Raw genomic sequence first — 15,298 nt, forward strand, 5'->3', positions numbered from 1 at the left:
ACTCTACCCCACGCCCTTTGCACGCCTGTAACACTCAGGACGTCAAACTCAATGCCCCAGATGGCGGAGCGGGAGCCCACTTATTAAACAGACCTGTGAAATTAAACAAAAACGTAAAGAAACAATAAGGCCATCACACGGGCGCCCATTTTTGTCTCGATGGCCAACCAGCGACGCATCAGACCTTTGGGGAAGGACTCCTGGCTCATTTGGAAGGAGGAGCGACCAGAAAGGCCAGGCGTCCCCTACAGGCTGACCTGTGGGTTTGCTCACGGGGGTCTATGGGCACCTCAGCCCCGGAAATCGCTCCTCTTGGGAAGCAGATATCCTAAATCGGACCGAACGCATCCAGAGAGGCCGTCCCAACGACCCCAAGCATCCCCGAGAAACCTCAGCCTCGGTTTCTGCAGAGAAGTCATGGGGCCGAACGGGAACCAGTGTGCCTCCAGGGCCCCCGAACCCACGCGTCTGGACCAGCTCTCAGGGCCAATGGGGGGCACCGTGGGGTGTCTCTTACCCGCGCCGGGCTTCTTGGGGGGCGCCGTGGGCTTCTTGTCATTGTCTAAGGAGAAGACACATTTCGTCATCAAGACCCGCAGGTGCCACACGCCCTCAGCCCCCACGGATGCCCCACGTGCTTTCCACGGAGCTCAAGAAAGCCCAGAACATGGCGCTTCCGGATTCCTCCGGAAAGGGCCAGAATCCGCAGTGTGAATTCCGAGCCCCCGAGGACCCCCCCCCACATCCTCCCGTTAACAGGTGCAGGGCGTATGAATATGAAATTTTAAGAGCACTCACCGCCAAGGGCATCCGACAGATCGAAATCCTGGCCTACGAGGCAAAAAAACAAAGAAAAAGGTCTGGTTACAAACAAGAAACGTACAAATGTGAACCTTAAGAAAACACAAAGAACGGGCTTGACGTTTTTTGCTGGGTTTTGTGATTTGTCTCATTTCGTGGGTTTTCAGTACGCGGAGCTGGGGCTTCTCACGTGCTCCCCACGCCCGCCTTCGCGCCCCGGAAACAAAGACTTTGGGTGACGTTCCAATCGACGGCGATCTTACAGCAGACGCTCTCGAGTTCCCACGCGGGACGGAAAAAAGACGGACGCCCACGTCTCTGACCACACGGCCCAAATACGCTTCCCGCGGAAGCACCCGACAACCCAGAAGAACGCACAAAGTATTTCTTGGGCTCCTGGGGTCCCCGAAAGGAGGGGAAGCGCCCCAAAGTCCCTTGTTCTTTGATCCCGTAGCTGCTGCGCTGATTGAAACCACGTCAGCTCGGAGGTCCTTTGCGAAGGGCCGCGGGCCGCGAAAGACGGGCAGTCTTGGTGAAGCCGGACGGGCCGTCGGGTCCGCGGGAAGGAAGGGCGATGACGGACGCAGGCCGGACGGGCTCGTGAGGTGAGAACGTGACGGGGCCAGTCGCCCGAAGCCCCCGGGAGGCAGGTCAGGGTGCGAAGGGGTGCAGTTCTACGGGGTGTGGCACACAGGCGGGGGCTCTGACCGTCCCCTCTGTCGTGTGGGGGCTTGCATGTGTGTGTGCACACGTGCAACTGTGTGGGGGTGTTTTGTGTGTGCGTACATGTGCATGGTCTCTGTGCATGTGTGTGCATAGACATGTGTGCACGGTGTGTGCACCTTTGTGTGGATACACACGTATACACGTTCTCTGTGTGCGTACGTGTGTGCACACGTGCAGCTGTGTGGGGGGTGTTGTGTGTGTGCGTACGTGTGCATGGTCTGTGCATGTGTGTGTGCATAGACATGTGTGCATGGTGTGTGCACCTTTGTGTGGATACACATGTATACACGTTCTCTGTGTGCGTACATGTGTGTGCACACGTGCAGCTGTGTGTGTGGGTGTTTTGTGTATGTGCACATACACGTATACACGTTCTCTGTGTGCGTACGTTTGTGCACACGTGCAGCTGTGTGGGGGTGTTTTGTGTGTGTGCATACATGTGCATAGTCTCTGTGCATATACACGTGTGTGGTGTGTGCATGTCTGTGTATGGATACACACGTATACATGCTCTCTGTGTGTGTGCGTGTGTGTGCACACGTGCAGCTCTGTGGGGTTGTGTTGTGTGTGCATACATGTGCATGGTCTCTGTGCATGTGTGTGCATAGACACGTGTGCATGGTGTGCACATGTTTGTGTGGATACACACGTATACATGCTCTCTGTGTGTGTGCATGTGTGTGTGCACATGTGCAGCTGTGTGTGTTTTGTGTGTGTGCATATGTGCGTATGGTCTCTGTGTGCATATATATGTGGATATATACACACGTGTGCATGCTCTGTGTGCCTGTGTGCACATGTACACACGTGTGCATGGTCTCTGTGTGCATATGTATATGGATATATACACATGTGTGCATGCTCTGTGTGCACGTGTCATACGTGTGCATGGTACACACGTGCACATGGGTACGTGTGTGCACACGTGTGTGGACACATACATGTATGCATTCTGTGCGCATCACACGTGAGCACGTGTGAACGCACTGGGCACCGTACGTGCCGTGTGCTTGCGGACTGACCGTGGCCACTGACCTAGAGCTCACTCTCCCTAAAACGCTGCCTCGTCTCCCTGCACCTTGCGGAGCTCGTCTCTCCCCTCAGCGCCCCTGCTGCGCCCCCCACGCAGCCTCCACGCAAACCCAGAAGAGCAGGCGGAGCAGGGGTGCGGGCAGGCTCTCCCACCGGCCTGCAGCCCCCCTGCCCCAGGCGGCCCTCCTGCCCGGGGTCGGCCCCAGCGCCCCCCCCCCCCCGCCTGCTCCCTACCTGCCCGCGCCCAGGAGAATCCCCCGGACCCCAGACAAGAGCTCGGCTTCCGCCTGACGCCTGGGCTGAACTCCGGCACACACTGAATCCGCCCCCCACACCGTGTTGCATGGGTATCCGCACGCCGCCCGTGTGGCACAATTGTGCAGACGTGTGCAAAAGGCACACACAGTGAGGCCCACCGAACCCACACAGGACCCGGCAGGAAATGCAACGCTTCCACGGCCAGCGCTCGACGGCCAGTAACATCTCCCAGTGGATTTCTAGCCTGACTTAATCCATCCGTCTACACAGCCTGTCTCCCAGCTGCTGGCTGGTCCCCACACTGTGACCCTTTTCGGGGCCAACAGGCTCCACCCCCGGACGGGAGCCCGGCCGTCATGTTCGGGGACTCAGGGTGACTCACACGGGGCGGGGCTGCGCCTGGCGGGACACACACGAGTCACTCCTCACGTGGGCGCCACGCCGGGACACGGGCCCAGCCACACGCAGTCCCCCCCCGGCCCCCGGCAGGGGGGCATCTCCTCCGACGGACGACCCCCCGCAATCGGGCTTCTCGGGACCCCCATCAGGATGGTGGGACGGACACACGTGTCACAATCCGTGACACAGGCCGTGTGAGGAATTCACACAGGGAACTTGTCAGTGATCCCGACAAGCAGGGGAAGCCAGTTACACACAGACTCAGAATAAATTATACACGTGTACATACATGGACACGGAATTCTACACGGAACAGAGTCACAGATGTACACGCACAATAAACACTGTTCACAGACACGCACACGGAATTCTACACGGAACAGAGTCACAGATGTACACGCACAATAAACACTGTTCACAGACACGCACACGGAATTCTACACAGAATACGGAAGAAATGATGGACATGTGGAATAAATACCCTAAATTCACATATTTAGAATGTAGAATTCTGTATACAATATGGAATAAGTTAATCATATATATGTGGAATACGTTTTATATATTTACATGTACAGAGAATATAGGATTCTAGACAGCACATAAATTATGGATATATTTTTGGAATATGTTGTATATGCTATATATAAAATTGCAATATAGAGTATGGAATAAGTTACATACGTGCATTTGAAGTTAAGTTTTATATGACATATGCATACAACGTAGGATTCCATATAGAATATGAGTGATACACATGTATTTGAAATAACATACGTACTTACGTATATTCTATATAGAATTTGAAATAACGTATTTATGTATATTCTATATAGAATATAGAATCCTATATCGAATATAATTACACACATATATTAGAAATAATATATATTCACATATATAGACTATAAAATTCTATATGGAACATGGAATAAATTATATACACATATTCCTAAATATATATTTACATATATAGAGAATATAAATTTGTATATAGAATATAAAATAAATTATAGACATATTTTTGGAATAAATTATATATGCCTACATATATGCAATATAGAATTGTATATAGAATATGGAATGAATTATAGACAGTTTTGGAATAAATTATATATATTCACATATATAAAATATAGAATTCTACATACAACATGGAATAAGTCATACACATACATTTGGAATAAGTTTTATATATTTACATATATAAAGATTATAAAATTGTATATAGAATATGAAACAAATCATAGCCATATTTTTGAAATAAGTAATATATGCTTACATATATATAATATAGAAATGTATGTACAATACGGGATAAATTATAGACATATATTTTGAATAAGTTATATTTACATACAGAATATGACATAAATTATGGCCATATTTTTAATAAATATGTTTTAATAAACTATGTTTATATGTATATAATGTATAACTGCATACAGAAAAGGATAACTTATAGACATAATTTGCAACAAATTCCATATACATTTATGTATATAGAATATAAAATGAATATAAAATTCTATATAGAATATGGAATACATTACAGGTATTAATTTAAAATAAGTTACGTTTATATATACATATACCCACATGGGTAAATGTACTTACAGTAATAAAAGAAATTGCAAATTATATCAGTGATACATAGACCTTATGAATTCTACAAACTATATAAAAAGTAGAAGTAACTTATACAAGTAAAACTACAGTACAAACAAAAGACATTTATAACGTATTATAGAAACTGCAAATTACGTGATTTATAGGTATACAGAGAACTTATACATTACATGATTTATAAGTATACAGAGAACTTATACATTACATACATAAAGAGAAGATTAAAACAGAAATAACGTGTAGAAATAAGGACAGAAGTGAAATGCAGTTACAACAAATTACACACAACCCCTAATCCGTAATGTGTACAATTCACACACACAACCTATAAACTGCACAAACGCAACGTGGAGGTACACGGACACGGATTTCTACACGGAACAGAGTCACAGATGTACACGCACAATAAACACTGTTCACAGACACGGACACGGAATTCTACACAGAATACGGAAGAAACGACAGACATATCTGGAATAAATACCCTAAATTCACATATTTAGAATGTACAATTCTGTATACGATATGGAATAAGTTAATCATATATATGGAATACGTTTTATGTATTTACATATACAGAGAATGTAGAATTCTATGTAGCACATAAATTATGGATATATTTTTGGAATATGTTGTATATGCTAAATAAGTTATGTTTATATATATATACCCATATATGTACATATAGCTACAATCCTAGATTGCACGTATATGTACATATATATAAAGTTTATTCCAAATGCATGTATGTAACTTACTCCATATTCTATATACAATTCTACAATAATAAACGATAGAAATCACAAATTGTATCAGTGATATATAGACCTTATGAATTCTACAGACTATAAAAAGTAGAAGTAACTTATACAAGTAAAACTACAGTACAGACAAAAGACATTTATAATGTATTATAGAAGCTGCCAATTATGCGATTTATAGGTATACAGGTGACTTATACATTACGTGACTTATAACTATACAGAGAACTTACACATTACGGAGTCAGAGGAGGAAAACAAGACCATGTCCGATAACGCAGAGGTGCGAGACGCACAACCACACACGTGGATGAGGGGTAGTTCATCCGCGGAGCTAATAAAGCCTATAAATCCACGAGCGGAATAGAAATGACGCACACAAACGCGCTGAGCACAGAAGCAAACGACGCGCGTCCGTAATAAACGACGAACCGCACGTTACCTAACGTGTCTGCCTCATGGGCCGACTTGGAGACAAACGCACAGTAAATAAAATCCACGAAGGCGCGCAGGGGGCGGGGGCAGCGACCCGCCCGGGCTGGGACCTCCAGATTTCCGTGTCAGTAACAGGGACACAAATTCCCGGCTCCGGTGTCACCAGCACACACAGCATCTGGTCTGATTGTCCCTTTCCTTACTGGGAGCGCTTACTTTTCCGCGGTGCCGGGTGAGAAGCTTCCGGAAGACCCCCTCCCTTCCCGGCCACAGGACCTTGAACGCCCTGCCCTACTGATTTCTGGGGTCTCAGGGCTCTGGGAGCATGCTGGCCCTGTATTTTTTTTTTTAAATACACTTTATTCGGGCCCCTGGGCGGCTCAGTTGGTGGAGCGTCCGCTGCAGCTCAGGTCATAAGCTCACGGTTTGCGAGTTCAAGCCCTGCATTGGGCTCTCTGCTCTCAGCACAGAGCCCAGCTCGAATCCTCGGTCCCACACGTCCGCTGTCTCCCCGGCTGTCTCTCTGCCCCTCCCCTGCTCACACTCTCTCCCCGAAGAATAAATAAGCATTCAAAAAACATGAAAATCGCATGCCGCTTATTGACTTGACGCAGATACTCCGTGGGAGGGCGGGGAGGGCACGGCTGAGTCTCGCCCTAACCGGTCTGGTGAGCTGGGCGTTGGGGACATCAGCTGTCTCCCCACTGCGCCCCCCTCCCAGGGAAATCCACTCTCTCCCACAAGGCCTGGTTTCCGGAAGGGCCCCTATACCTGAGGCCCAAGCCGCACTCCATCCCCGACTGTGCTCCCTGACGCTGCTCCCCGAGGCGGTCCTCAAACGACCCCTTAGACGACCCCAAACTTTATCAGCTCACGGAGCTCCCTGGGGCTCCAGAAACTGGCCTGAGGTCCCCAAAACAGGCTTGGCGTGTCTGTTTATTAATTAGAATCTATTCTCATGATTCAAGTAGGTTCAGTGCCAGCAAGTGTGGGGACGCTGGATGAGCGGAGATCCGTTACATTGTTGCCTGGATATTCGTTACATTGTTGCCCTAGACGGTTTGTGCAGCTACATTCTGCAACCTTGGGTCCTGTGTCCAGGATGGAATGGACACACGACCTTGTCTTGTGTGCACTTCTGTTGAAACACCTCACTTCATCCGTTACTTGGATCCGTCAGCAACGGCCAGCACAGAGCCCAGAAATGCAAAAGACGTGGCGGTCTGTGCGGCTGAAAACTGAAGGGTGAGTCAGACACCCTGACCACGGAGGGGACCCTTTTGGGAGTTCCCAACAGACGTCAGCAAGCGGGCGAATCCGTGATTACAAACAACGCATTCCCTGGAGTTCCTGGACCGTCTAACGCCTGTCGCTGTGCTTTCCTTCAAAACTTAAATTTGTTGAAAATGTTTTATTTATATTTGAGACAAAGAGAGATAGAGTGTGAGCAGGGAATGGGCAGAGAGAGAGGGAGACACAGAATCCGAAGCAGCTCCAGGCTCTCAGCTGTCAGCACAGAGCCCGACGCGGGGCTCGAACCCACGAACCGTGAGATCATGACCTGAGCCACCCGGGCGCCCCTGTGTTCCCCCCAAATTTAAACCCTACCCCCCACATCCGGGCAGTACCTTGTGAATGAGTTTGGAGGCCCTTAGAGTCATACACTTTGGGCACTTAGGGCCTTCATTCAGATCCTCTATTTGGCCCTAAACACGAATCCCTTCTTTCCATACCATGAGAACTCCTATTCCTACCTCAAAGCCCCGAGAAAATGCTACCTCCTCCAAGAAGCCCTCTGTCATTCCTCCCACGGGGACTGAAGCATCCTGTGCATGACAGCCAGTGTGTGAGTGTGTGGGTAAGTGGACATATGGATTGGTGAGTGCATACGTGGGTAGATGGGTGAATAGATGGATGCATGAGACAAATACACAAAGATAGATGGATGGATGGGTGGATGGATGGATGGGTGACTGGATGAGTGGGTGGGTGAATATTTCAATGGATGGATGGACAGGCAGATAGCTGGACAGGCCGATGGGTGTATGTGTGTATGGATGGATGTACGGATGGATAGGTATATGGGTAGGTGGGCGGGTGGGTGGATGGATGGATGTACCGATGGATGGATGGATAGATGGATGGATGGGTGTATAAACGGGTGGGTTGTTGGACAGGTGGATAGATGCATGGATGTATATGAAAGAAATGATGGATGGATGGATAGATGGGTGGGTGGATTGATGGATGGATGGGTGGGTGGGTGTATGGGTGGGTGGGTAGGTGTATAAATGGCTAGGCTGCTGGACAGATGGATGGGTAGATGGATGAACTGATGGATGGATGGATAGATAGATACATAGACAGACAGATAGATGACAGATAGATGGATGATAAAATGGAGAGATGGGTAGATAAATGGATGGAGAGATAGATACATACACACATACACCAATAATGATGATGGATGGATGCACTGATGGATGGATGGATGGATGGATGGATGGATGGATGGACAGATACATAGATATAGACAAACAGATAGATGACAGATAGATAATAGAATGGATAGATGGGTAGATAGATGGATGGATAGATACATACATACACAGAAAATGATGATGGATGGATGGATGGATGGATGGATGGATGGATAGATAAATACATAGATATACAGACAGACAGATGACAGACGGATGAAAGAATGGGTAGATGGGTAGATAGACAAATGGATAGATACACACATACATACATACACAGATAATGATGATGGATGGATGCATTGATGGATGGATGGATGGGTGGGTGGGTGGGTGGGTAGGCTGCCAGACAGATGGATGGGTAGATGGACGAACTGATGGATGGATGGATGGATGGACAGATACATAGATATAGACAGACAGATAGATGACAGATAGATGATAGAATGGATAGATGGGTAGATGGATGGATAGATACATACATACACAGAAAATGATGATGGATGGATGGATGGATGGGTAGATACATAGACATACAGATAGATGACAGACGGATGAGAGGATGGATAGATGGGTAGATAGACGGATGGATAGACACATACATACACAGATAATGATGATGGATGGATGCATTGATGGATGGATGGATGGATGGAGGGATTGAGAGACCAGATGAAGAGACAGATATCTAGGTGGTAGACACCTGGCCAAGACAGACGCAGCCTGTGTCAAGTGGCTCCCAGAGGGAGGCGTACACGAGTCCTCGCTCTGAAAGCAGCTGGACCCCTCACAGCAAATGGTGACATCACCAGGGACGGAATGGACCAGAATCTCTGTATTCTGAGGACATGCGGCGCCGGTCTGGGGTTGGGAAGGGGTCGGGAAGGGGTCGCAGTGGGGGTGGGGAGTACGGACAGGAAAATGAGCCTTAGCTTAGCACCCCGTGTCCTGCTCCAGGACACGAAGCTTCGTGTCCGCCTCTGGGGATGCCAGCTGTTTCCCGAGGCCCCGCCCCGAATCTCTCTGCAACCAGGCTTATGTGGACAACAGCTTCTACAGCAGCTCCATGTGGCCGCACCCATGCAATCTCCAAGGCTCCGTATCTGGAACTTCGCATTATTTCCCCCTCACCGTAGACGTCCTCCTTCGTTCGTATCTTTTGTGATGTGGCCATTTTCCCAGACTCTCAGATGGAAGAGCCACCCTTCACTCCTGCGAGCTGCTTCCTCACACATTCCGTCTATTATCAAACCCTGTCGATTCCATCTTCTGAATCTTTCTTGATTCACGCTGCTCTCTCCACGTGTGCCTTGTGTTTGTTTGCTTGAGACTCACACCCTTCCCCCTCGGGTCCCCGGGCTGACTTGCAGGGGGCACATCCCGCTGGAGGAGTTACAATCATCGTTTTTCCGGAAAGCACTCAGCGGGCCCGCCGCCCTGGAAGAGGTACTTCCCGAAAACGAAGGGATCGTCTCCCAAACCTCGGGACCAGGAAGGAAGGTGACTGAGGGGCGTGTGGCTCTGCACGTAGGTTTAACGGCCTCTGCCCGCCACCCGGGGTAGCAAACACGACCAGACCACCCGGACCGAGCGCCTCAGGGACCATCACTCAGCGGGCTCGTGAGGAACACAGCGGCTGCGTCACCGTCCAGTGAGCCCGTTCTCCGAGGCCGCCAGCCGCACGCGGGGCTCCCGGCCCATCGGCGGGTCCCCAGCTGCACACGGGCTTGAGCTCTGACTCGGGGACAGGGGAGGGGACAGGAAGCACCTGGTTTCCTGTGGAGGGGATTTGAGTCACCGGCTGCCCTGGCCACACCAGGGAGAGTGCAAAGGGTGAGTCACTCCGAGGCGGAGCCGAGACGCACCCAGGCCGCTGCCTCCCGAAACCAGTCTAGCGGGCAGGGGGCAGGCCGGGGACAGAAACGCAGCGAAGAGAAGCGCCGCGTCCGCAGAGACGCGGGACAGGCCGTCGACTCGCTGCATACGAGACGGAGCTGGGCTCGCTCACCATCTCCAACCCAACGCACAGGCGGGAGAGGGCGTGGGGCGCGGCTCGGAGAACCAGCCCCGGGCCCGGCCGGCGCGCGGCCCTCGACCCGCAGGGGGTCCGTGTCACCCACCCGCCGGGGGTGCTGAGTGGGAGGTGTGTGGGTCCCCGCAGTGCAAGGCTCCGGGCGGATATGAACGGAAAACAAGGAACAAGATAAGGGAACTGCTCTGGACTTCAGCATCTGCTTCCTCCCCAAGTGGCAGGAAATGTGTGTAACCACCAAAGGAGCCGTTCACGTGGACACAGGGCGGTGTTTGTGGAGCCGCCGGCAAGCGGGAGGCCTTGGTGTGTCCGCTGCATCAGCAGATGGCCCGCGGAGCGCACACACGTGTGCGCACACATACGCGCACACATTCACACGTATATGTACGCGCACACATATGCAAACACACATGTGCATGCACACACATGTACACGCACCTGCACACGTTCCCAGACACACATGCACGTGTGCACACATGTACACGCATACATGCACACATATGTACACACCTGCACACATTCGTGGTCACACCTGCATTGCACACATGCACAGCCACACACAGGCATGCAGATGCACATACGCACACGTGCACACATACTGCTGTGCACACACGTCACACATGCAGACACACGCATACGCACACACATGCACACGCACACACGTGGCCACACACCCACAGACATAATGCACCCACACGTGCAGACACATGCACATACTCATGTGCACACACAGAAACGCACAAGGCATGCATACATGCATGCACACGCACATGTGTGTGGCCATACACATTCGGACACATGCATTCACGCAGGGGCACATGCATGCACACACAGACACACACATGCACGCACACAGGCACGGTGTTTTGGTGACATGCGTCTTCCGTAACAACACTGCTCTCCGTCCCCCACGCCTCCGTGCACACACTCTCCGGGAGGGGAAGACTCGTGTGTGCTCACACACCCACAACACCCATCCTGACCCTTTCCAGGTCTCCTGACAAATGTTACCAGCAGGACACACTTGTTTCCACACGTTCTCCGTGGATTAAAATGCCACTGGCCCTTCTTCTCAAGCCTGTGTCCTTCCCGGGTGTTTAGCAAATGTCCCCTGATTGTAGAGCGTGTTCCCCAAGCTACGGCATCTCCCCCGCCCCTAAAAGGACTCCTGTAGACCCTTCCACAAACACACGCTCCGAACCAACCCCGGGAACTGAGCAACCTCTGCCGATTCACACGGGACAGACACCTGGATGTCAGAACAACACTCTTGTGAGCATCTGGATGATTCCACGCAGACCCAGAATGCTAATTTTGAACCTCGAAACCCTGTCTATATAAGCCACAAAACACCTATGACAAGAAGCCACCGTGCACTGGAAAATCTCTGCAGGAGGAAACACTAAGATCCCCATGTGTGTGCGAGTCAGGCTCCCGGGCGGAAAGCGCCAGCTGGGAAAACGCCACATATCCTGCACCAAACCCCGCCCAGACTCCTCAGTGTGGAATTGGTTAAAAAGTAGCACGTCAGCCACATTCTTTACTAAATGAGAGCAGGCAGTCAACACATAATCCACATGAAGAAAAAAAATCCACAAAAACCAACTATTTTCATATATCGAGATACAAAAAAAAAAAAAAAAAGTGTAAGCAGCATAAACTGAAGATGGAAAAAAAGCCAAAGGGCGGAGGCCACCGAAGGGCAACTGAGTTTTATCAGAGCCCAAAGTGCAGGCGGTCAAATAGGCGGGACCATGAAGGCCGTTTCGTTGCCAAGAAACGCAGAGACAAGCAGCCACGGGGAAAAAACCAGAGTCATCAGGAAACTGCAGAAATCAAGCCCACACTCACTTTTGACATTTGGGACTGGATGACTCTGGGATGGGTGTCCTGTGCACTGCAGGGTGATGAACACCCTCTCTGGTCTCCACCCACCACATACCACGGGCACCCCTCCCCCTCAGCTGTGACACCCAAGCATTTCCAACATTCCATCGAGGAAGGGGGAGGTAAAGCCGTGCCTCTTCTTTCCTTCCGCGGCTTCTCCGGGTCTCCATTCCGGCGGGAATTTCTGAACAAATCCAGTAACCCCTGGAGCCTGGGTCCCAAGGCCTCCGAAACCCACCATGTGGTGTTAAAAGCAAAGGTCCGTCCCCAGACTCCACGTGCTTTTAGAGCCACAATGGAACCCAAACGGGACACATATTTCTGTAGGGAAGTGTGTTCTGACCGTCACCACCTCCAAAGCCCTTCCGTGATAAGATCTCAGTGGTATGTTTACAACAACGCATTCCTGCCCCCCAAGTAAGGAGGCGGCCGGGAGGACTCTGTTAAGACGATGGACACGTAGTAAAGCCCCATCCCCTCTCTGCTCTTTTGGGGCGAGCCTGGCTCCCGTTACCTCCCCCAGAGCGGCCACCAGTAATTTTATTTAATTTTTTTTAGCGTTTATTGATTTTTTGAGACAGAGAGAGACAGCGTGAGCAGGGGAGGGTCATAGAGAGAGGGAGACACAGAATCCGAAGCAGCTCCAGGCTCCGAGCTGTCGGCACCGAGCCCGACGTGGGGCTCGAACCCACAAACCGTGCGACCTGAACCGAAGTAGGGCGCTTACCCGCCTGAGCCACGGAGGCGCCAGTAACGTTAGTAAAATCGCCACCAATCTTGGAGTTTCCCAGCACAATCTACAGAAATCAGGCAACTCTGGGCTAACCGTGCTACGGTTTTTCATTTAAAAAAATAAAAAAGAAATCACAGAATGACTAGTTAGGGGCCCCAAGAACGTGTGAGGCCGTCGGCCACCCAGACCTGGATGACCTGGACACGCAGAGCTGTGAGCAGGACACGCCAGAGCGAACCCTCACGCTACCCAGGACTTCCCCTCCCCCCACGCAGGTCCTGAACTGGGTCACGGTCCCCTGTCCGTTTCCATGTTCTTCCTTCCCCAGAGGACGTACGCTCCTGAGCCGCCAAAGCCAGCTGTGCTCCGTTTCCCTGCAACTGAATCACAGGGGGAGCTCGGGGGCACACCAGTGAGCAAAAATCTCGGGGGCACAGGCCAAGAGGGGCCCCCAGAAAACCCCCTGGAGCCGGAGCTTCGCAAAGACACCATCATTTCTGTCCCACCAGCCAGGGCGCAGACGAGGAAAGATACTCCTTTAGGAAGAAGGACAGACAGACACCCGGGAAACCCTGAACCCCCGTCCCCAGCAGGCCCACGGAGGGACCACCCCCCTCTTCCCTGAAGCCCGTTTCCAAAGCGCAGACATTCCCCAACGCGCCGATCCTTCCAGAACCAAGCAGGACGCCAAGGACTCGAAAGTCAGCCCCGCGCTGAGCTAGGAGTCACCAACATCAGGAACATTCCCAGCACAACGCACACCCCGGTCTCCAAAACGCGCCCCCTCCGGCATCACGCCGCTCCAGACAGCGCCCTGGGCGACCTGGGTGCCCGCTTAAAATCTGGGCCTATTACCAGGAGGGAAGAAAACTCCTAATAACTGGCAAGTAGGGGAAGCTTTAAAAATGCGACGCCCAGCACAATCCAGCTCCCCCTCGGAAAAGACCCAGAAACAGGATCCCAACTCGCACTGGCAAAGGAGACGGGCCGGGAAGCACTGGCCAAGGACCAGACCCAGGCCGCGCTGGGCGCGCACAGCGCGGGTGCGGTCCGGCCCCTTCCGTGTGCAGACACTTTCCAAGTGTTTCCACAAGTATAGACGCGAGCGCACGCACATTCTGCCCAGAACACGCTTCTTTCCAGCGGACGCGCAACAGCGCGCCCTGTGCTCGTGACCGCGCGCGCCCTGCGCTCCAAGCTCCCCCTAACTCCCCCCCACCCTCCCCCCGCCGGCTGCACGGCCAAGTCCAAATTTAGGCCCTGAGCGCAGGGCGTGGCTCCCCGCTCGGGAACAAAGACGGGGGCCCCGGAGAGCGCCAGGGGGACCCGGACCAAAACAGGGGCGCAGGGGCGCGCGGGGCTGGGGGGAGCCGGGACGTAAGAAGTCAGCCGCCTGTGGGCATCCAGGGACCCCCCTCCCGCTCCCCCAAGGGCCTCCGAGTCTCCAAGCCTGTGATTTTGAAAACACTCAGTGCCCTGGGCCTCGGGAGCGAGTCCAAACCCGCCCGCAAAGTTGGAGAGCGGAGCCGCCTCCCCGGGGCGTTGGCGACCCGCTGGCACGGCGCGCGCGCCCCGTGCGTCCGGCGGGGAGGGGGGGTTCCGGGGTCTCCGCCGCGCACGCTGCGCCCCCCGAGGCCCGCCCCGGGCGCGCGTCCGCACGCGGGTCCCCCGGCCGGCCCGCGCCCCCTGCACCCCGCCCCACCCGCAGGCCCCCCAGATGGCTCACCGCGGGCTGGCGCCAGGGCGCCGAGCAGGCCGACCAGCAGCAGCGCGACGGCGGCCCGGGGAGCCATGGTGCGGCCGCGGAGCCGCGCAGGAACCGGCCCGGGACTGGGGCGCGCGGGCGGCGGCGGCGGGAGTGCCCCGGGGCGCGGCGCGGGGGCGGGGGGCGGGAGGGGAGGAGGGGGCGTGGCCGGAGGAGGGTGGGGGCGTGGCCGGTGCTGCGGCCCCGCCCCGGCTCGGCTGGCCCCGCCCGCGGCCGCGGAGAGAGCTCGCGGCGGGCGGGGCGCGAGGGACGGGAGGGGGCGTGGCCTGAGGAGGGTGGGGGCGTGGCCGGTGCTGCGGCCCCGCCCCGGCTCGGCTGGCCCCGCCCGCGGCCGCGGAGAGAGCTGCGGCGGGCGGGGCG

General features: G+C 52.9%; 1 protein-coding gene across 1 annotated transcript in view; it reads right to left on the reverse strand.

Annotated features, from left to right (window-relative positions):
• Nucleotides 1–15,043, reverse strand: part of CD99 (CD99 molecule (Xg blood group)) — a 33,065-nt gene extending 18,022 nt beyond the window's left edge. The window contains exons 1-3 of the mRNA XM_039245300.1: nucleotides 14,900–15,043; nucleotides 799–831; nucleotides 518–562 (exon numbers count right to left, since the gene is read on the reverse strand). Coding sequence (XP_039101231.1) covers nucleotides 518–562; nucleotides 799–831; nucleotides 14,900–14,966 — 145 coding nt within the window. The 5' untranslated portion in view covers nucleotides 14,967–15,043. The remainder of the gene's footprint in view (nucleotides 1–517; nucleotides 563–798; nucleotides 832–14,899) is intronic.
• Nucleotides 15,044–15,298: the final 255 nt, after the last annotated feature.

Source organism: Hyaena hyaena, unplaced genomic scaffold (genome assembly GCF_003009895.1).
Source record: "Hyaena hyaena isolate Hyena2069 unplaced genomic scaffold, ASM300989v1 scaffold_259, whole genome shotgun sequence".
NCBI classification, from domain to species: Eukaryota; Metazoa; Chordata; class Mammalia; order Carnivora; family Hyaenidae; genus Hyaena; species Hyaena hyaena.